At 39.5% G+C, this 23,960-nt stretch overlaps 1 protein-coding gene across 4 annotated transcripts; it reads left to right on the forward strand.

Annotated features, from left to right (window-relative positions):
• BAG3 (BAG cochaperone 3) lies at positions 1–23,798 on the forward strand. Of its 4 annotated transcripts, none has more exons than XM_034440268.3 (4): positions 1–615; positions 19,556–19,903; positions 21,194–21,553; positions 22,408–23,798. In XM_034440268.3, exons 1-4 carry the CDS (start codon positions 433–435, stop codon positions 23,227–23,229), a joined length of 1,713 nt encoding a protein of 570 aa, XP_034296159.1. In that variant the 5' UTR covers positions 1–432; the 3' UTR covers positions 23,230–23,798. The 4 variants fall into 4 exon arrangements, with proteins under 4 accessions (XP_034296159.1, XP_034296160.1, XP_087729073.1 ...); XM_034440269.3 differs by having other exon boundaries at positions 21,197–21,553; XM_087872947.1 differs by lacking the exon at positions 1–615 and adding an exon at positions 9,107–9,180.
• The last annotated feature ends 162 nt before the right edge of the window (positions 23,799–23,960 follow it).

Genomic DNA, 23,960 nt, shown 5'->3' on the forward strand with positions numbered 1-23,960 from the left:
ACTTAGGGGAACGCAAGATTTCAGAATGAGGACGATTTTCAACTCGCCGCCCAGCAGGCGGAGCGAAGATCCTAACTGATATACTGCTGAATAATGACGGCGAGGAAGAATGACTCAAACGAGGAGCTCCCGCCCTGGCTATCCAAAGGCTCTGGAGGCGCCCAGAAGTTTCCAGCCAGGCAGCTGCCCCGCGTCTCTCCTCCTCCGTCTCCTGCCCCTCCACCTTCCCCTCCTCTTTGGCGCGGAGCTGCTATTTCCAGATTCTTCCACCCCCTTCTATGTCTCCTCCCTCTGGATAAAGGTGCCCGGCCGGCAAGAGCTGCCTCGCTTAACTCCAGCGGATGACCTAAGCGGCGGCTGGCAATTTCTTCCCGCTTTGCCTCCTTCCTCCAGCCTTTTTGCGCCTTGCCTCCCTCTCTCTTGCGCACAGCAATGAGCGCAGCTGCTCAGTCTCCCACGCGGATGCAGGTGGAGGCCGGAGGCGGCGAGCGGGAGCCTTTGCCTCCGGGCTGGGAGGTGAAGATAGACCCTCAGACCGGCTGGCCTTTTTTTGTGGATCATAACAGCCGCACCACCACCTGGAACGACCCGCGCCTACAGGAGGATCGCCTGAAGGTACCGCCACGGGTTACGTTGATTTTTCCTGCCGTGGGAAAGCCGGCGTTAGTTGGGACCGTGGAGTGGAGGGGGATTGACTGGGGACGCTATTAGGCTCCTCTCCTGCCGTCTCGTTAAGGGACGGAGCCAAGGTAGAGGTTGGGCAATTCGGGCTTCTGTCCTTCCCGTGACTGAGAATCTCCATAGACGTCCTTCCCATGACTTTTAATAGTTTGTCCCGCTTGCTGCGCTCCATAACTCGCATGCATGTTGGGGACAAGAGGGAAGATTTCACAGGACACGGTAGTTTCTGGTGGGAAGGGGAAGGGACGCGTGTTCCCTGCAACGTAGCTTTGGGGAGGTCAAGTGGAAAGCCCACTCTTCTTTCGGACGCCCAGCGCTGGAGCTAAAGGACAACGCGCACTATTTCCGCTCTCCAGACTTGGGTGTGTGTACGTGAGGAGCGACGTTCCTCTCGTCGAGCGGCCCAGGGGGGACGGCCCGTGTCGGCCGCGAGAGTTTTCCTCAGTATATGGCATTGTTGTGGTGACTCCAGAGATAAAGTTGAAAGGCCTTCAGTGGAGGGCAGGGGAAACGGGGGAGGTGGGAACGTCGGGGGTGGGTGAGTGGGTGGGCTCTGCTCTGCCTGCAACTCCCGGATGGCGCCGCTTGAAGGACAGGAGCCGAGTACTTCCCTGGGGCGCTAGGAGCAATAAGATGCAGCGGGGCAGTGCCAGGAAAAGTCTGTCCTCGCTGCCTTTCCACACCCCCCCCCCGACTACATGGCTATGCAGTGAGGCTAAGAGCTGGCTTTTGTCTCTGACGCACTGCAGTCGTTTTCCCCCCCGTTTTTGTGCGCTAAATTATTTGATACTTCGCTGTTGCGACGTTTATTTAAAGTTGGCGAAGTCCGCCTCGAACTGTAAAGAGGCGAACGTAATTAGCCTGGCTAATTACAAAGACGACGAAAGTTCACCCACCTCCCAACAGTACGATTTTCATAGACTTGTCTTGGTGTATAATGAGGGCTCGATTTAGGTTGCTATCCTTAATGTAAATTTTTTGTTGATATCGGTTTTTCAAGTGGTTTTATGATATGGATTCTAAGACATCCAGAGGAAAGTTTCCTTACCTACAGAGATTCCTTTTCTAAAGGTAGAAAGGAAAGGAAAGATACTTCTTAAAATACTTCATGAGGTTGCACCTTTCTTTAAAATTCTTGTTGTTTTTTTGTTATTGTTTTTTGGAACATAAATTAGTACTTTAGTTCCATTTCTGCCAAAATGCTTATTGGTTATATAACAATCCAATGATGAGATGAAGGAGAAAATCAACAACCTAATGCAAAATAATGATTAGATTTTAAAATAATTGCTTGTGTTCATTTTAAAGCAGTGATGGTGAATTTATGACGCATGTGTCCAAGATGACACACCACACCATTTTGGGTGACACGCCAGCAGGCACCAATACCCAAGTAGGACTGTCAAAAGCACAACTGCAAAAATGTCTTTGTTCTACTTGTATTTCATTTTTGTAATTATTGGATTTTTTTTTTGTATAATATGCAGCACCACATTATTGGACTATATATATATATATATATATATATATAGTCCAATAATGTGGTGCTGCATATTATACAAAAAAAAAATCCAATAATTACAAAAATATAAATATATAAAATATATATATATATATATAAATTTAAAGAATTGCTTCTCCTCTGTTGGGGGGGGAGAGGGGCTGTGACATGCCAGAAAATCAAGCTAGGCATTTTCTGAATGTTTGACATGCTGAGCCCAAAAGGTTTTCCATCGCTGCTTTAGAAGTAACATATTTTGCATAGTTCATCCATTGTTCTTTTGGAGAAAACATTCCTAATATTATATTTTGCTATTCTGTAGAATCTTGATAGGCTTTCCTATCCCAAAATATTTTGCTGAAAATATGGCATTCTCACTATTCCATATAAAGTAGTTTAATTGAAGTTTCTTCCTCACTCCCTCATCAGCATGCCTTGTAACTGCATTTTTCTTCCAGGTCCTCATGATAGCTCATGAGACTTGAGCTGTTCTAGTTGTAACCCTTTTTTCCAATATAGTTTTGGCTGTGTATATGGTCTGACATACTATAAAGTGATAATGGTTGCTGAAATAGTTAGGAGTTGGAATCTACTCAGTTCACCCCTGTAGACTGCTGTTGGCATAGTCGCTGTTCTTTTAAACCCTGGGACCTGCTCTTCATGGCCATTGGTCTTGGGGTGCTAGAGAGACCAGATCCTTAATTTCCAGGAGGCATCTACTTGCAAAATTTCTAACTGGCGCTTACAACTGGAGTTCTATCAGGTTTGGGGTAAACTTTTTATAAGCATGGATATTATGCTATTCTGAGAAAGTGATGGGCCTTTTTTTTTTAAAGCAAGGATTTAGTGCTTGTAATCCATAAAATAAATTTAAACTTAATTCTGCCAGTTGGGTACGCTAGTTCTATCTCCATTAGGTTCATCACAGGTTTTATGCTCCTTCAAAAAAAACTCCTCAAAAACACAGAGGTCTGGCCACATATTTGTGTGTGTGTTTGAGAGGGAGAGGGAGAGAGTTTACGTGCTCCTACTTTTTTATTGCTTTTGGTATCATTATATGCACTCTGTGGCTTTGTACTTGATACTTCTGGGTGCTGCCACAAGATTAGAACTAGTTTCCTTGGTCACATTCTTCAAGCACTGTCATTCCATTGTTACTTCTCCCTTTACCTCATACTACTTCTCTATGACATCTCTCAGGGCATTTGTGGGCATGAGTTTAGTGCTCTGTCAGAAGATGTGGACTGTGTTGAGAAATAACTTGATAGAAGACGGGTCACACAAAACATAAGCACTGAAAATACTATCTTCCACTTCATCCCATGCACCCATCCACCCTGGTAATTGAACAGTGGCGAAACCTGCCATTCTAAGCATCTGTCTAGACTTGCCCCACCCCACATTAGTAAGAGTGATAGGTGGCTATTTTCCACTGGTGAATAGGGGAGAAGTGGAATTTGGGGAATCTCATTCTTTGACTTGTCTTGTCCTGAGTACAGAAGGATAACATCTTTGTCTTCATATCTTCATAAGGACAGAATAGGAAGTAGCAACGGGGGAAACACAATTTATGCAAACATAGGTTTCTGTCAACTATATGTTAGGCGGGGGTCCCCAATCCCCACTGGTCTGTGGCCCTCCAGGAACCGGACCATGCAAGCGAACAAAGCCCCTTTGTCCATGTGCAGGATCCAGGTAGCATGAGAAACCATGCCCTCTTCGTCCGCAGAAAAACTGCCTTCTGCAGAATTGGTCCCTGGCACTCAAAAGGTTGGGGGCTGCTGCATTAGGCATCTTTTTCCTATCTGATTTAGGGGACCTAAATGAAGTCCTGTAATACAAAGAATTGTTTCAACAAATGTCAAATAGTTCAGAATTCAAGACAAACAGCTATTCCCTCTTCAGCATCTTGCCTGAGGGAAACATCATCATCTCCCTAATGGTAGGGTTGGCCCTGGCAGATCCTCAAAATTTTAATTAAAGATACTTAAATGACTTGCCTGAACTAAACTGACAGCTAATAACTTTAGTTGCAAAGAAAGATTCTAGATGTTCTGGAAAACAGCTTCCTGCCTGAATATTAAATGTAGCACAGTGTTGATAGTTGGAAAGATATAAAATAGAATAGCAAAAAATAACCATTATTCTTTAAAATAATTTAGATGACTGTCACTTTCTAAATGGGCTCCTTGGTGCTCTCTGAGCTTGGTTGTTTTCTTGCAGACGTTTCATTACCTAAACTAGGTAACTTTATCAGTGCTAGCGAGGAGTGGGGTTTGCTCTCAGTTTATATTCTAGTGGCTTGCCCCACATTGCTGGTGGGAGAGGTCTTAGAGGTTCTTTGGGCTGTTTACTATTGGCTTGTTTGGCAGATCCTGGTTTGGAATATTGTTTTCTTGATTGTTGGTCTGATGTTGAAGTTAATCTATGCTCATTTCGGTGCTAATAGCTGGTGGAAAGGTGCTTAGGTCTTGTTCCCTTTTTGGCATAGTTTATAAATATTGTTTACGTCTATCGATGGCTAATTTGTCAGCGTGCCAGACTTTTAGAAATTCCCTAGCAATAAAATTTTTGGGTTTGGCTTGGTCTAGGACTGTCACGATTTCCCAACTGAAACTATGGTTAAGTCTGTCCATATATTATGAAATGAAAGAGTTTTGAACATGTCTTCTGACTTGCCAGTTGGTGATCATGGATGTATTCTGCCAGTGTTCTGCCTATGTAATGCTTGTTGCAGTCATTACACTGTATGTTGTAGATGATTCTGTTTTTTCTTCTGGGGCTGCTGGGTTTTTTATTTACATAAGATGTTTTGAAGGGCTTTAGATGGCTTGTGTGCTACGCTGATTCCATATGGTTGTAGTAGTCCGTTGGTGGTACATTAAAATTGCTGTTAAATTGCAAATTAGCTATAGTTTAAGTGATATAAATCTTAATTTATTTAAAACAAACGTTAAAAAGATGTTAACATGATAAAACATGATAAAAATTGGGCTTTTTTCCTAATTAAAAAAATGTTATAGATGTAATATTTTTATTAGGTTAATCAAAACGTCAATTTCAAGTTTTTGAATTTTAAAAAATTATTCCTCAGGCAAAAATGTTAAAGCCATGAAAAACGTTTGTGTGGAATTGCACAGTTTATAAGAACTATTCCTGCACCTTCTGCATTCTGGCATTAACTATTTTGCCTGAAGAATCTTTTGTAAAAATTTGAAAACTAGCAACATTTTTGGCAGCATTACAAAAATTTTAGTTGTGGGAAGTTGTGATTTTGACTTTTTTTTTTTTTAGGTTATCACAGCTATCATTGCGTATCATGTAATCTAATTTAACTCAAATGGTCACCTATCAGTTGAAACCAAGTCACATGTAATGGTTCTATTTAGCAGTAGTCTCACATTGTTTCCCAAAGTATAATGTGGACTGGTCCTAAAATATGAAAAGTGTCAAAAGCAGCACATTGTAAAAGATCCCTTGCAGCCACATTTATAGAAGATCCTCCAGCCCTTGAATTGAGTATGTAGGATAAATTGCTGTGCCCCGATGGTTGAACCTTTGGACGGTGTATGTGTGTCACTGTCTTTACACTCCTTAAATAAATAATTAAATAGTTTATTTTAGTCTAAAGACTCAAGAAACTTTTAATTCAAGACAAGTTAAGGCATAATGCATTAGTAGGTTCTCCAGCTTTATTTCTCCTCTCACTGAAAGTCAGCAGCTAGCATGAAAATCAACCGAGTACTCTGCTTAACGTAGGAGGAATAAGGGAGAGGTAAATTAGTGCCAGGGATTGAGGGTTTAGCCACTTTTCAATTTTGTTTAGTAACATATTGCACACATAGTGGCATTTTGTCCATCTGACCAGTTGGTTGGGTTGTTTCTTGCATTGACTTGTAATTGATAGATTGTCAGAAGAATATGGGATAAAGTGGCATTGAGTTCACCCAGCACATCAGTAGAAAATGCTGTGCATCCAATTTAACTAAAACCACTGTGTTCAATAATTGTGTTCCCTCCCTCTGCCCATCGCTTTGTACAGTTCCTTGCTTAGACCAAACATGTCTGAATGTTTGTCTACGAATTTAAGTTATATGTGTTAGAAAAAGAGGAGTGTATACATCTCTTATAATACAAGAATTCAGATAAACTCACCTTACTAAATTAGATGAAATAGTAACTTTTATTTTATTTTTGTTTGTTTTTTTAAATACATATCTAGATCTTCTAGAGAAAAGCCTTTCAGCATATTGCATTCTGTTGGATATTATTCAAAAGTTTGTTTCTTCACAACTCTTTATGATGAGATTTAAAACTACACTTTACACTATATTATGCTGATGTGTAAAGTTTAGACGTTAGGATAGATTTTGGGAGATCGAGATCTCAGAATGGAAGCTTACGGTACTGAGTAAGTTATTAAGTTTGAGCCAGTTATTCTTTCTCTGTCCAACCTGCCTCACATACAGTTGTTAATAGAGATAAAATTGGAGGAGTATTCTATATTTTCCCTACAGCTCTTGGAAGAAAGGTGGAACATAAATCAATAAACACCCTTGGGAAGAGATGTTTTGAGCTACAGGTAGTCCTCAACTTGGGCCTGGTGGCTCAGCAGATTGATAGCATTGTGATTAACACCAGCTGTCTCCAATTACTGTAAATTCAAATCTCACCAGGCTCAAGGTTGACTCAGCCTTCCATCCTTTCTAAGGTAGGCAAATTGAGGACCCAGTTTGTGGGGGCAATAAGCTGACTTTGTATAAATATACAAAAGTATGAAGGCTATTGCTTAACGCATTGTAAGCTGCCCTGAGTCTCCGGAGAAGGGCGGCATATAAATCAAATTAAAAAAAAAAAAAGTTGCAACCACATTTATGTTCCAAATATTCTGTTGCTAAGCAAGGCAGTTGTTAAATGAGTTTCCTTCCTTTTACAAACCCCCCCCCCTTTTTTTTTACCACAGCTGCTAAGTGAATCATGCAGTTGTTAAGCAAATCTGACTTCCCCATTGACTTTACTTATTGGAGGCCGGCTCGTAAGGTTACAAATGGTGATCATGTGAACCTGAGACAGTGCAACTGTCATAAATAAATCCGAGTTGCCAAGACTCTGAAATGTGATCACATGACCATGGGGATGTTGCAATAATCATAAGTGTGAAAAATGGTCATGAGACACATTTTTCAGTGCCATTGTAACTTCAAATGGTCACTAAACGAATGGTTGTAAATCGAGGACTATCGGTAATCGATTTGCACTCTGACATTATAAGATTATTACAGGTAGTCCTCGACTTACGATCACAATTGAGCCTAAAATTTTTGTTGCTAAGTGAGACATTTGTTAAGTGAGTTTTGCCCCATTTTATGACTTTTCTTGCCACAGCTGTTAAGTGAATCACCGCACTTGTTAAATTAATAACACAGTTGTTAAGTGAACCTGGCTTCCCCATTAACTTTGCTTATCGAGAAGGTCCCAAAAGGTGATCACATGACCCTGGGACACTGCAGCTCTCATAAATATGAGTCAGTTGCCAAGCGTCAGAATTTTGATCACATGACCATGGGGATGTTATAATGGTTATAAGTGTTAAAAAACTATTTTCAGTGATGATGTAACTGTGAACCGGCACTAAACAAACTGCTGTAAGTCGAGGACTGCCTGTATTGTGATCCATATAACATTAAAATTATATATAGACCTACTGTTTTGCTTTCAAGAGTATACATGATGCATCTTTATTTACAAGTTTCATAAATAATGCACATTTGTGTATCTCTTCAGCTGAAAAGTTCTTTGTGGTACTCTTTAATAGATTTTTTTAAACAACTTGCTTTTAAGTTTAGTAAGATCAAGCAACGATGCAAGTACTCTTTATTGCAGCTTTCATCACCTTCTGATGCATTCTTTGAGTCCAGTTTCCATTTATAGGCATGGAGGGTGTATGGCTTCACATGCTTTAGAAAGTTCAGGGCCAGTGCTAGTAGGATCTTATCACCCTGCAGAGTTGAATTCTGTTTTGATTATTTAAATGAAATTAATCAGAGGAAAGTGCACAGTTTTTCAGAATTTCTTGCCGCTTCGTCCTGTCCTTGCCAGAATGCACTCATTGCCAGTTTTTAAGGGGGGGGGGATCACTAATTTGTGTAAGTTCAGCTGGATACAAAATTAATGGATTTAAATAAAAGGGATGCAGAAAGGATTCCATAAAGATAATAGCATGAAATCAGATGATTAATAAATCAAATTGAGTTTGTTGAAGTGGTTTAAAAAAAATTGATTGAATTCTCCAATCAGCATATTTAAGCATGTAAATGTGGCGAGACAATTATAAATTAACAGCTTAGCCATAATAAAACAAGTAACCAGAAGTCAGAACTGAAAGTACCAAAAACAAAATTTAAACAAGCTGAATAGTTCCTACTAGGAGAGAAAAGCAGGTTATGCCAGGTTACACCTGCTACTAGGTCAGCTGGGAGTTACACTATCATTTCTTCCTCTCCTTCTGTTCTGGTTATCTGTTCCATTTGTTTATACAAACAAAACCCTAGCCAGGAAAATTTTTAGTGCATGAGGCAATGGGATGAGACAAAAACGGGCCTAGATATTGCTGTAACATTGGGAAGGTTCAGCTCAGAAATCCTCAGCTTTTCAAGGTACACATGTTTGAATAATTGGTATTCTGTAATCTGCACTCTCAGTATTCTCAGCGCTGTGCTTTTTATATATATATATATATATACACACACATACACAGAGAGAGGGAGAGGGAGAGGGAGAGGCCTCAACTTACAACCACAACTGAGACCAGAATTTCTGTTGCTAAGTGATGAGATCATAAAGCAGGATGCCATGTGACTGCATTGCTTAGTGATGGCAATCTTGGCACTCCTTGTTATCCAGACACATGGATTGTTAAGCAGGAAGCAGAGGGAGTCCCAGGTAAGAGCACAGAGGTGCCGCAGTGGGGAATGGGGGAAGTCCATCACCGACTACATGTGAGTTGGGGGCTGTTGCAGTGTGTGATGCAAGCTCATGGAGGTCAGGGAAAGGGTGCGGGGTGCAGGTGTGTGAGCACAGGAGTGCTGGGAAAAGAATATGCTATGACTCGAGGGCTTCTTGGTGCGTCGCAGCTCTGGGGCTGCAAGAAGCCCCTGAGTTGCAGTAGTACAGCATAAAGCCATAGCCATGCCTGTAAGTCTTAGCTGCCCCAGCCTAGGCCAACAGCTTTACACTGTAGACCCCAGGAACTGCCACACAAACCCACCATGCCAAAGAATGTATTGACAATGCAGCACAAATCTGCCATAGTCCGGGAACATAAACAGCATGGCACAAAGTTGCAGCCCAGCACAGCCTGCCCCTCGCTGTCCTGTATTCCTTCACCCCAACTGATGTTCATCATCTTCTTGCTTTTTCTGCTGATGGGGCTTTTCTGTCCCAGCTCTTTCATGACACAGCTTCTGGCCAAATGAGGTATCTTCTCTAGGTGTTGTGAGAATGGGCATACCGTTGAGGATGGTGGGGCCTCCATTCTCACGATGCTTCGGAAGACTTTCAAAGCTCTCTGAAGGCTTTCCAAGCATCAAAAGAATGGGGCATGCTATTCGGAGAATTCTGTGTGAGATTTGGAGAACACAGTGAGAGGCCTACAGAAGAAAGCCTGGTGCAGCCAGCAGCTTCCTTGCATAGGGTCAGGCCGGGCATGCCTCGTCAAATGGGATAAAGATGGCAAAGGTCAGCTGAGCACAGCAGGGCCTGTGGAGTGCAGGGTGGCAGGAACACCTGGGTTTTTACATTGTGGGGCTGGGCTGCCTGGCTGTGATGTGGGACTTGAGGTGGCATTTCTCAGTGGCAGTGGTGGCCCTAGGGTTGAAGTAGAGGCTTGGAGGCAGTGGCAGTTGGCTGAGCTTGCTGAAGGCCTCGGGTCTCTACTTCAATGCCAGCCCTGCTGCTGTTGCCGACGTGTGCCACCTACAAACTAGGGTAGCCAGAAGGACATAGATGTAGGGAAGATAAGCAGGTGGTGGATACTGAAATGCTGCTGCAGTCATAAGTGTGGGCGTGTTGCCAAGTATTTGAATCTTGATCATGTGACTGGGGGGGTTCTGTAATGGCCATTAACTTCAGGGACTAGTTTAATTCACTGTTTTTAGCACTGTCATAAATTCAAATAGAGTTTTTATTTTCATATCTATTTTACAACTTCTTCTTGTGAAATCATATGAAGGATTTTTCTTTCTCCCTTGCATAATTTGTGCGCGAAGCAGTTTGTTTATCTACAGTACTGATGACTTCACAAAAGCAACCCTATATCTTTTTTAACAAGATATTTCTTGTAATTCTGCTCTAGCAAGTCTTCTAGCATATTCTATTTATCTAACATGCATCTCTTCAGTTTATTCTTTTATCACTAGGCTTCAGGCAGATACCTTTATTAAAGGTAGACTTAATCCTAACTCTTCCTTTATGTATACAAAATGCACAGAGATGCTGGAAGGTGGGAGGGAGTCCTAACAAATTCTTAAAACAAGCTTTTGGTGAAGGTGATACTTTTATATTTTGGGGAGTGGCTAAGAACCAAAGAGGATGAGGGCAAGGCTACAAAGTGAATAAGGCTTTGTCACACATGTGAGCAGGCCTGGAATATTTGTCTATTACCAATAACTTTGATAATTTCTTTTTTAAACTTCTTTGGATTTACATTTACAGTTATACTTAAGAATGACAAGAAACTGTACTACTGATTTTGGGGAGCAGAGGAATTTTCAAAATTACCAAAAAAGGGAATTATCACACACACACAAAACACACACATGCCCTATTCCCATGCCTCAGATTGCTTGTATTTGTGAGGCCTGATTATTTCCAAGGTTAATTAACTATGCTCAGGCCTGTATTGTACCAATGAAAAGGTGACAAAGCCCAAGGTAATCACACATAAGGAATATATTAAATGTGTTGTATTCTAGCTTCCCCGCAATTCCAGTGTAAATAGATTTACATTCAAAAGAAGCTAAATATGGTGATAACATCAAATTGAATAAAGTAGCATCAGAAGATTGGAAAAAGAATGTGCTACAAATTATAAGAGATCAAAGTATGAAATATGTGATTTTATGGGCTCTGTAGTGATATGTGAAAACCTTGAGAGTCAGGGCAAAGAAATGCTGTCGAGGGATCATTAGGTAAGAGAGGGCATAGCCCGAGTTGCATAATGGGTAGATAAAGATGTCTATGGGGATTCTCAGTCATCCAGTTCATGGTTGTCCCAAAAGTGCTTTTTCAAAAGCCAATGGTACTTTGTCTAGAAGAAGTCCAAGAATGGTTTCACTGATGTTTTCCATACTGTCCAAAACGTCTCTCTTGGGCAAGACCGAGTTGAAAACTGAGCCAGAGGAAAAGGGACCTGGGCGTGGCTTCAATTTATCTCTCAGTCTGGGCAGAAAGGACATCATTGTATCCTAATCTTGGACCGTCCCACTATCACACTGGAGAATAGAATAGAATAACAGAGTTGGAAGGGCCCTTGGAAGTCTTCTGCATAATGGGTGGAGAAAGAAGTGCAGAAGGGCCCTTCCCTAGTGTCTCAGGCTGTAAAGGAGATGCTGAGAGATTGGCAGGAGATTTGATAGCAGTAATAATATCCTTCCTTCATTTTGTACAACTCAAAGCAGTCTACATAATGCTGTTGCCTCCTTTCCCCATGACAACAACCCCATGTGGTGGGTTGTTGGGGTGAGAGTAATTGGCCGAATGTTATGCGCTTTTGTCATGGCTGGGGTTTTTAATCAAGCTTGTCTAAAGTCTGTTCTCCCTAAGTTTGTGTCATATGTGCAGTGTACCACCAGAGGTAAGAATACTCTAGACCATATGTACTGAATCTTAAGACATAGAGCAATCCCCCTCTCCCATCTGGGTACGTCTGACCATATCTCTCTGCTACTATGCCCAAAGTATATCCCTCTTAGGAAAAGGATACGGCTAATCAGGAAAATTGTCAAAATCTGGCCGGAGGGAACACTGCCAGTTGCAGGACTGCTTTGAGACTACTGAGCGGAGTATATTTGAACATTTTGAACTGCAAGAATCCACTGATGCTGTACTCTCTTACATTAAAACACGCACAGACAATGTTACAGTGAATAAACGCACCAGAGTTTACAGTAATAGTAAACTCTTGATGTCAGCAGAGGTACAATCACTTCTGAGAGCCCGAAACTCCACCTTCAAGGCAGAAAATGAAGACGAATACAACGAGGCCAGGGCAAACTTGAGGAGAGGCATTAAGGCGGCTAAACAGAAATACAAACAAAAGGTAGAGAAGCATCTGGAAGATAATAACTCAAGACAGGTGTGGCAGGGGCTACAACACCTAACTAACTATAAGGGCAATAGGAAAAAAATAGCCAATGCTGATGCCCTGCTGGCGGAGGGGCTAAATAGCTTCTTCGCCCGCTTTGAGGTCAAAAGATCTGTCTCTGTGCCTCTACCCCAAAGGCCCTCTAACCTCCAGCCACTCGGCCTGGATGAACATCAAGTGAGAGCTGTGCTGAAGGCTGTAAATCCCAACAAAGCTGTAGGTCCAGATGGGGTGCTGGGGAAAGTGGTAAAAACCTGTGCTGGCCAATTAACGAGTCCTGACAAGGATTTTTAACATCTCCCTGCAACAGGCTAGAGTCCCATCATGCTTGAAAGCAGCCACAATTATCCCAGTTCCAAAGAAAGCAGCCATAAACAGCCTGAATGACTATTGACCTATTGCACTAACGTCTATAGTGATGAAGTGCTTTGAGAGACTGTTCCTACAACACCTCAGGTCCTGTCTGCCACCAAATTTCTATCAACACCAGTTTGCTTAAAGAAGCAACATGGCAACAGGGGATGCCATCACCACTGCTCTACATATTGCACTGAGCCACCTTGAGAAATCTGGGAATTATGTCAGAATGCTTTTTATAGACTGTAGCTCGGCCTTTAATACGATCTTACCAGGCATTCTCATTGAAAAACTGACTGCCCTGAATTTCCCTCCCCTCACTTGTGACTGGATCAAAGACTTCCTGACAGATCATCCACAACAGTAAGGGTTGATTCCTTTACATCTTCCACCCTGAAACTCAGTACAGGCTCTCCTCAGGGCTGTGTGTTCAGCCCTTACCTGTACTCGCTGAATACACATGACTGCATATCCTCTGATCCATCCAACATCATAATAAAGTTCACAGATGACACAACGGTGCTGGGTCTCAACACTACATACAGAGAAGAAGTCCAGAAGGTATCCGCATGATGCTCAAAAAACAACTTACATATAAATACTAGTAAGACAAAGGAGATGATGCTAGTTTTCCGAAAGCACAGAGAGGAACCTGCCCACTGTATATTGAGGGGGGCTTTGTGGAGAGGGTTTCCTATTAAATTCTTGAGAGTGTTAGTCAAGATCTCACCTGGAAAAACAACACATCCCTGGTGATTGGCAAGGCCCAAAAGAGACTTCATTTCCTTAGAGTCCTGCGAAAAAATCAGGTGGAACAATGGCTGATGACCTCTTTCTATCTGTCCACGATAGAAAGTGTCCTCACATATTGCATTACAGTATGGTATGTTGGTTTAACTGCTGCGGACTCAATTCGGCACAAGAAACCATTGGTTGTCCTCTAACACCACTGGATGACATTGCCAGGTCTCGCTGCTTTAACAGACTTAAGAAAGATACTCAGAAATGATTCACATCCTGGTCAGTGTCTCTTTGCACTTCTACTATTGGGCAGAAGACATTGAAGCATAGCCAGCTGAACAAATCAGTTTAAAAATAGTTTCTATCCTTGGGCTATCAGACTCTTAAACACAACCACAATCACTCCATGCACACGTGGAAACGTATGACTAGTTTTTCTTTTTCTTTCTATTTCTCCCCCCCCCCAATTACTTGCATAGGGATTATTCTTTATACTATTTATGTTGTTTGTATTTTTTGTCATGGATTGCACCAGTGAGGCTAAAACCAATTTTGTTGTATACATGATGTACAATGACAATAAAGGCTATACTATACTATCAGCCAGTTTGCATTCCTAAGGGAGGACTAAGATTTACTATCTCTTAGTCTCTAGCCCACTACAACAGACTGGCTTTTGAATATGTTTGGTTGTTCTTTAATTGCTCTCTAATGCCAAATTTCTAATATACTTTGATTTTGGCAATTTTTTTGCCAAAATTATTTCATGTTGTCTGATGAATGCCTATTATTCATTTTTGCAATCCTATTTTTAAAAATAATTTGTACTTTTTTTTAAAAAAATTGATTTATATGCCGCCCTTCTCTGGAGACTCAGGGCGGCTTACAATGCGTTAAGCAATAGCCTTCATACTTTTGTATATTTTATACAAAGTCAGTTTATTGCCCCCACAATCTGGGTCCTCATTTTACCTACCTTAGAAAGGATGGAAGGCTGAGTCAACCTTGAGCCTGGTGAGATTTGAACTTGCAGTAATTGCAGGCAGCTGGTGTTAATAACAATGCTTTAGTCTGCTGCGCCACCAGGACTCTTAATAATAAATTAATAAATTAGCTTACTGAGCCATTCTTGCTGTGTAAACCATGTTAGACATTGGCAAGTAGCAAGCTGTAAGTAGTAAGCCCGTCACTGGAAATAGTCGTAGTGTACGTATGTAAAGTATGCCATATTATTTCAGGCTCCTTTCATTCTCACATCAATTACAATATTTCTTTCATGAAAAGAAAAGCTAGAAGAGAACAAGAAATTATAGTGTACAAGTCCTTGCTGTTTCCCAGATCTTTGTGGCAAAATGAGACAACACCCCCCCCCCCCCGATTTACTACTATTTGTCTGCTTCAGTCCAGACTGTTGTCTTGTGCTGCCAACTCCTCTACAGAGTTACATATGGTAGCTACTGTACAGCAGTTGCCCTCCTGGCCCACAGCAATACTTGCTCATACACAGGCCGATGGGAGTTGTATTCCAAAACATCTGGAAGGCAACAAATTGCAAAGAAATCAGAATAACTCAATGGATTTTTTTTCCAAGAATCCCAAATGCTTATGCTTATCGTTATCTAAATTATAATATCTTTTCCCTGAGTTGGAATAGTCTGTTACAACTGTTAGATGTATAAATGTTTTGAGACATGCTGAGAAAGTGATACCTTATAAGTGAGGTTATATTTATTTATAGCGTACAGCTACTTTTTGTTTAGTAGATGCCATGTTTAGCAACCATCCACAAATATGAGGGTTAGTTTTTTTTAAACAGGATTTTCTGATCAATGTACACACTTAGGCCCAAATTTCTGTGCCTGACAAACAGCACATACCAGAGTGATAGTAATGCCTAGTTTGCCCTCTGAGAGAACTTTGTATAAATGAGACGGCAGCAACCAGCAATCTTTGTGTTTCTCTTTTCATGTGTTTGCTTAGCGACCATGTAGCTTTTGATTTGTGGTTGATTTGTGGTTGCTAAATGAGAAGTATATATGCTTTTCTGTTTTGTGTGTATGTGTGCATAGTCTCTCTCTATCTCCTCTCTCTCTCTTATAAACTTCACTGATTAGTAACAAATAGAGACATAAATAGAATCCCCGTTATGTGCGTTTGTATAATCCAAATAGTTGTAAGAAAAAAATTGTGAACTAAAGAATAACTGTTGACATTTCAAGGTGATATTAATATTTCCACTGTTAAATTTATTTTTTTGTGCAATATAGCTTTAATGTGGGCTTGTTAGTCCCATATAGTACAATGTTCAGCTTTTGTTAGGAATATTTTCCTCAATGCATTGTTTCATAAAATATGACAGCTAAAGCATTTTACGAATGAAGGCAGATAACTGTGTCCCAGGATAATGTTGCAAGATCCAAGCTCGGTTGGTCACCATGACCAGAGACACTTGGATTGGATTCTGCAATGTTATTACCTTTGCTGCTACTTCTTAAATCTAACAGCATTGGTAATAGTTATTATAAACAATTACTATTGGATATCTAATAATGTTAGATTTTTTTCTCATCATGTACACTAATAAAGTATCACTTAGCTGGTTTCCAATTTTGAATTTTGTAAAAATCAGAATTGTGACCAAACCAACCAGAAAAGTGTTTCAATTTACTACATAGAAGTTAAACATTTAAATTAGATCACATTCTGTTTAAGTCAATGGAAAAAATGCCAATTCAACCTTTTCAGATATCCTAGATTGCTTATTATCTTTTCACTTACTGAAATGAGCTGTTAGATAAGGGTAATTGTGAGAAGAGCCAAACTGTGCTAAATGCTTTATGGAAACTTTTTTTCTTAAATATTCAGCAGCATCAAAATGTGAAAATCCTATATAATAATAATAAAGCTTGACATGATATCAAATTATATAATGTGATGGCACAATTGTCACTTTAAAAGGCAGGTTTGCTGCATTTCCATATATTGTAAATTCATAGTAATTGGTTGATATTATGAGGAAGATTTTGGATTGATATTATTGCTGTTGCCATGGGGGTGGGGGCTATGGGTTTTTATTTTGAGGGTTTTTAATATCGAAAGCTGCTGGACGTCTACCTGTGTGCTAGTTGGGCAGCCATATAAATTTGCTTATATGGTATTTATTTTATTTATTTATTTAAACTTTGCATTATTGAATGGTATTTTGTGAGCAAGAGCAGTAGTTGCTATCTGATCTCACTGGAAGATTTATTTAGAATGTGATTCCCAAAATAGAATTACCACTGCAGAAAGAGCTTCATTAGAGGACTTAGGAGGGGAATCTCTTGCATAAAGTTCTGTTTCTATCCTGTTCACAGTCTAAATATCATATTACAAACATACTTAAGCTTGTAGCATTTATCTTCCATTCTTTCTGACTTCTTTTTTCTTTTGATCTACCCACCCTTCCTTCCAAACTTTACCGCACACTTTCACATTACTGCAGCTGATAAATCCTTACTTTGATATTAAATGGATCCATCTGTTTCCTTTGCCAATGACATTCTTTAAATAGCATTAAAAAGAACATTGTCCCCTGTTTATGTCCTGTTCATTTTGGTGTTTGAAATATTTTTATGCTGTTAATTTTATCAAGGACTATTATAGCCAATTTTCCTTTTTCAAATATGACAGATAAAAGATATATATATTTTAAATTTTTCCTGATTTTTGCAAGTTTTTGTTTGGCTTTTCTTTCCATGTCTTCCCATATCTGTTTGAACGTATGAAAATATAATGGTACCAGAAATGAAAATTCTGCAGAAGGGAGGATTAATAATTTTGTGTTCATTTACCTGTCGATTCCCCAAACATTCGTGTAAATGTTTGCTTCAACTATGGCTTATGTTTAGTGAAGTGAATATGCAGAAATTTTAACTGTGTTTAATGTTGGCCTGTCTTCCAGACCAGTACCCTACAGATTTGTTAGATTTGTTATTGTCTTCCAAATCCCTAGTGAATACAATTATTTTTACCTTCTATTAAACAAAACTGTTATTCCATTTTTTTACTGAATTTGTTACTGTCTTCCAACTGTTAGTCTTGATCTGAATGTAATTAAGTTGGAGAAGACTATGTTAGTTTAAATGCTTAAAACTAGATTGTATCTAATGCTTTTAAACTAATGTCGAAAGCATTAAGCCAGGCCTGTCAAACTGGTAGCCCGCAGCCCAGATAAATCACATGCAGGCCACGCCCATCCCGGCTCGGCAAAGGCAAAAAGCATCGCAATACGTCATGATACGTCCCGTGACACGATCGAGTTTGATACCCCTACATTAAGCAATCAATTAGTAACAATTTGTTGTAGTCAACTATCAGTGCTACCACTGTTTTGTAATGTTTCTAGTATTCTTCCATCTGATCCATTCTCCTTCCCTCCCTCTACTTTTCTGGTTCTTTGGGGAAAAAAAACTTCTGAGGATTTTTTGCTTTCAGTTTAACAGAGATTTGTTTCGTTCTTTGTGAATACTCACTGATGAAAATCAGTTACAATTAATCCAGAAGAGTATAATTTACTGGTTTATTGGAAAGGAGACTGCATCCTTTAATAATGGTCTAGGTAGGAGGATATAGGTAGTCCTTGACTTATAACTATTCATTTAGTGACTGTTCAATGTTACAATGGCACTGAAAAAAGTGACTTATAACTGTTTTTCACACTTATGACTATTGCAGCACTTTCATATCACATGATCAAAATTCAGATGTTCGGCAACTGACTCATATTTATGACAATTGCAGTATCCTGAGGTCATGTGATCACCTTTTGTGACCTTCTGATGAACAAAGCCAATGGGGAAGTCAGATTCACTTAACCGTGTTATTAACTTAACAAATGCAGTGATTCACTTAACAACTCTGGCAAGAAAGTTCGTAAAATGGGGCAAAAATCAATGAATGTTTCACTTAGCAACAGAAATGTTGGGCTCAATTGCAGTCGTAAGTTGAGGACTACCTGTAGTATGTGTGAGTCAACCATTTTGGGCTACTGTTGTTTGTCAGGACTTTGCCTTTCTCTTTGTTTCCAGTCTTTGTCCATGTTTTGGCAAAAGTTTGGGTCAATCTTCATATTCAAGTGAAAAATGAAATTATTGCTACAGTTAGATGGAGCTTCCAAAGCCCAGTGCACTTGCAGTAATAAATGCTGCCTTAGTGCAATTGCAACTTCAGACTTTTTCACAAGCCAGAGGAGAACATGCAATTTTGAGTTAATGTTGGGATGTGACAAATGTTTCCTGTATTTTAAATGCACAACAGCTCTTGGGGTAATTCATTTCATCTGCAAATTAAAACAGAATGTTCCTGTAGTTTCCTGTATGCCCCCTTGATATCTTGTAATGCTGTAATTTCGAGCCCATACTTGAGAAATGAGTGTTGGAAGGGGCTTCAGTTCAGAGCGAAAGAAACAATCTCCTGTTGCCCCTTGGCTGGTAAAACACAGAGATTTATTTTAGGATTATTGGAAGCTGCTGCTGCTCAGATTTCTGGCCCATTTAACTTAGTGATTTCTGACAGAGACAGCAATTCAGATATGTTCTAGCTTGGCTTGGAGATTCAAAAAATTATTTCTAGAACCTTTCTGTGCAAGATTTTGTTTCTTGAGTATAATTTTAAAAAATCCACCCTTTGTCTAGAAGCTGATTGGATGACTTTGAGCTGGCCTCTCTCAGTCCAACTGATTCCACTGGGTTTTTTGTTGCTGAAAAAATAAGGAGCACTGTACACGCTTTGAGCTTCTGAGGCCATAAATCAAACCAATGAACAAACATACTGTTTAGTCTCCTGCTGGAATTGCACAACTTAGAAATGGTATGTCTTGAATTTTAAAAATCTTAATTTCTAAATCTGCACTGTATAATCTGTTTATCTAGGAAAGTGCGTCAGCAAATGGCCCATCTCGAACTAGCGTGAATCAAGCTCAAATCCGAGATGGCAACGTGGGATATCCAAAGCTTCGGGCTGGTTATATTCCAATTCCAGTTGTACACGAAGGTGAAGAAAACAGACAGCATTACTCATACAATTCTGGCTATCAGCCTGGCATTCAACGTGTCAAGGCAGAAACCATTCCTACCCAAGTTCGGGCCCCATCATCTCCAAGAGGAAGCTTTATCCGTTCACAGTCTCCTGCTAGAGGGTTTGCAGAAGCTGCCCAGACAGATAAGCCATGTGCACAACCAGCAGCAACCCCAATCCAAATCCAGTCCTCAGGATCTGAGGTGAGTTTACAGAAGTGCTTTGGCAGGTTTTATGTTAGAATTGTTGCATTATGAGAATGATAATATAATGGCCCTATTTATTCTCCTGCATATTGAATTATAAGTACTTTTATGCAAAGGCTTTTGTTAATAGGTGTTGCATTTGGATCACTTTTGAAGGAAGAGCATTGCACATTATTATAAATACAACAGAATCACACTTTTCCCAAGTTATAGATGTGGTCCTTTGGGAGATCCCTTTCCAGATTAGTTTGAACACTCACTTTGACAGTTAAAGCATCTGCAGACAGCATTTTGGTCTTATTTAGACCAGGTTCACTTTGTTGCTATTATTTATTAGATTGAGCAGAATTATACTCACCACTTTCTGGTGATGACCTTCCAGGAATGAATGGAACCATGGCAAAACTGTCATAGCTACTTTTAGTTGAGATATCCTCTGCAGAAAGATACCATAGTCAATCATGTCAGAAACATCTAAGAAATCCAAAGAATCAGTAGGAACATAACCCTGTATCTTGTTTCTCCTGTTCACAGTGTAACCAAGGCAGCTTCATTATTCAAACCAGGTCTTAAAACCGCTGGTTAAAATAGATTTTTAAAATTTGTTTTGTCAAGGAATGTCTGGTGTGTTCAAGCACTACTTTCTTAAGGATCTTGCTCACAAAATGGATCCACAAAACAGATTACAAACCTGTTCCAATCTTCTGGATCCACTGATATTACTTTTTCATAATTAATTTCACTGAGGCCTTTTTTTATAAGGCTAGAGTCAGTACTTTCAGGAGAAAGGAATTTGTTACCTACTAGATCCAACCGGACCTCCCCACCCTGCTTCTCATAAGAAGCCACGAGGGACAAAGTTTGAGTAAACAGTTTGCTAAATTCTGTCAAACATTAAATTGGTTTCTGATGCTATAAGCTATTCCGTACTTAAAGCAATGCAGTCTGCTGAATCAAAATGTTCTCAGTCGATGGTGTTAAATCACTTCAAACTTTATTAACCACCTAACAAATTGGATATAAACAGTAGGAATATTTTTCTTAATGACGTTTTTTAGTGATTAAAATACAATGTTAAGTAAATTGCTTCAACATAGTGCTATGATTCTTGCTAACTTTTAAATAATATTAAACCACTGAGACAATGGTTTAAACTTTTTAAAACAGTATATATAGCTATTAGTAAATAGGTTGGGTTTAGCAATGTGGTTAGAAACTAACAATCTTATCTGAAATGTTTGTTTCTTGGAACATGGCAACTAAATCTGATAATCGCTTTTCCTCCAGCAGCCTCCATCTTCAGAATCGCCAACAATTTCCCCTCAGTCTTCCAGCAGGCATAGTTCAGGAAGTCATCAGCTCCCTCGAGGATATATTCCCATCCCTGTGATCCATGAGGGAAATGTCCCAAGGCAGCCATCACAAGTCTATCATCAGGCACAGAAGATGCCTTGCTCAGCCCAGCCAGGTGACTACCAACCTCATCAGCCAGTGTACCATAAAATTCAAGTTGATGATTTGGATCAGAAGCCACAGCGGGCACAGTCCCCATTCAGAGTGACACAGAGAGGCTCAGCAAGTCGTGAAAGTTCACCGGGAAGAATCCAATCACCAACACCAATCAGATTACAGTCAGTCAAACCTCAAGTAAGTATAGTTAACTTCTGTAAGCCCCTTTTTTGCTAACTATGTTGAAGTCATTACTCATATATAATATTAAAGAGTAGTGACAAAGGCCATAATCATCTCTTGACTAAGCAGTTTACATTAAAAATTAAAATTCCATTTGTATTGAAATTTATGATTATCTCAATTGTGTACCATAATCATTTTCTGAGTCTTTTCATTTCTGCAAACTTTTGCATCCTGGCTTTGGAAGAGTGAGGGGAATAAGAATAGGAATAATAAAGAGAATATTTGTGGTTACTTCTCTCTGTTCAGGAGAACCTTTTGAAAGTTGTAATGATAATCTTTTATTATTGAGGCCTAGGATTACGAAAACCATCTTATACTGAGCCAGACTACTTGGTCTGTATTGATAATTATCAATCCTGATTGGTAGCATTTTCCTAACGCTACATAGAGATAATTGAACTTAAAACTCTTCTGATATAAAGCATTTGATTTGATATAATAAACTCTGTTAAGTAGTAACTAGTATTTGAAGATTTCCAATATAGGACACATGTTTCTAGTATTCTATTTACTATAGCTTTTCTCATAGTTTGTTTTGTTCTGATTATTTTTCAGCAACAGGATTTTTTTTTCTGTTGCCTTTTCTCTTTTAGTTATTTGTTTTTCATCATAGAATGTTATTCTCAGAATTCTGAGTTGTTACTTTGATTCTCAATGTATATATACATAGCACCTCATACTGAATAATTTCCAAGTTTCTGGAAATGTTGAACTCAGCATTATAATTATTTCTGATGTATCAGTCCCTCTACGTGTTCTTAATTTGCATTTCCTAATAATAAGCAGCTTGTTCTCCTCCTCCTCAGCAACAAGTGCCAACTGAAGAAGCACCGCCACCTCTGCCACCTGATACCAAGCTTAAAAACAAGGCTGGTTCACCTACAACAGAAAGTCCTGTTCAAAGTATCCCCATTCAAGTCATACGTGCAGAGGTGGATACTAAGCCACCCCAGCAGGTACCATTTTCTCCCATCCAAGTCATACATCCAGATGTAGATACTAAGCCACCCCAACAGGTACCATTTCCTACAGTAGAACATGTTGATAACAAGATTCCATGCCCTGTTAAAGCTGTTCCAATAGAAGAGACAGCTTTACCAGAAGAACATGAGTCAGAGAAGACTTCAGAAGCAGAAGAGCCTCAGAAACACCCAGGGGTCTTGAAGGTTGAAGCTATTCTAAATAGGGTACAGATCCTACAGCATGAAGTTGATTCCTTTCAAGGAAAGAAAAATGACAAAAAGTACCTGTGGATAGAAGAATACTTGACCAAAGAGCTGTTAGCCTTGGACTCTGTGGACCCTGAGGGTCGTGCAGATGTTCGGCAGGCCAGGAGAGATGGTGTAAGAAAAGTCCAGAATATATTGGAAAGACTTGAACAGAAAGCAGAGGAAGTTCCAGAGACCACTCAAGGAGATGGATTTCAGTCATCTTTCCATGAAAGTAGTCCACTGTCACTGGAAAAAATGGAGATTGATCCTATGGTGGAAAATCTTGCTAAGGATATAGATAATGAAAATGTCAAGGAGCAAACCAAAATAGAAATGGAACAACCTGGATCTAAAGAAGACCTAGTCTCAAATCTTGCTAAAGAAAGTTGCACAGCTAAAACTCTGGCTGAACCATAAAGACAGGCAACACTTAGTCCTTGGACTCCTTAAATTAAATGTGTGTTAAGCAAATTTTAACTTGCATGCATTTCCAGAGCTTTGCACCAGTTGGTTTTTAATCAACAGCTTGGATCACGGAAAACAGTTGGGGGGCAGAAATGGGTGCATAAAAATAATGTTTAGCTTATATTCTGTATCTTGCTCAAATAATGTGTTTGAAAAATATCTTGTAAAATGATTGCTTTCAATTCAACACAATGAGTGAAAAATGTTTTGTCAATTTCAGTTAGAATTACTTTCATAAAATCATTACCTATGTACATCTAAATAAGACATCCTTTTTAAAAACAGACACTCTTAGGGAAAATGTTTTCATTATTAGGCACTTTAATGATGTCTGGAAAGTGTGTTAAGAAACTATAGGGATATTTATATGTACTGTATTGAGAACTTCAGTGCTATATTTTAAATGAGAAAAGAAATAAAACAGACTGTAGAAGCCTGATGAACCTGTGTGGTTAATAAATGAGAAAGATGGCTGTATATTATTTGTTTGCTTCTAAAGTAAATATTCCTTTGTAAATGAATACTTACAAGGGCTCTCTAGTAAGTTTATGATTTTTCAAATTTACATATAGTGAATCCTGAATTTCTTGAAAGGTTCAAGTGGACATGTAAAATATTCAACAATCTCAACACAGTTGCACTAAAAATACAGAAATATAGTATGGAACTACTTTTCCATTCAA

Source organism: Pantherophis guttatus, chromosome 6 (genome assembly GCF_059756535.1).
Source record: "Pantherophis guttatus breed Tessera chromosome 6, ASM5975653v1, whole genome shotgun sequence".
Lineage (NCBI taxonomy): Eukaryota > Metazoa > Chordata > Lepidosauria > Squamata > Colubridae > Pantherophis > Pantherophis guttatus.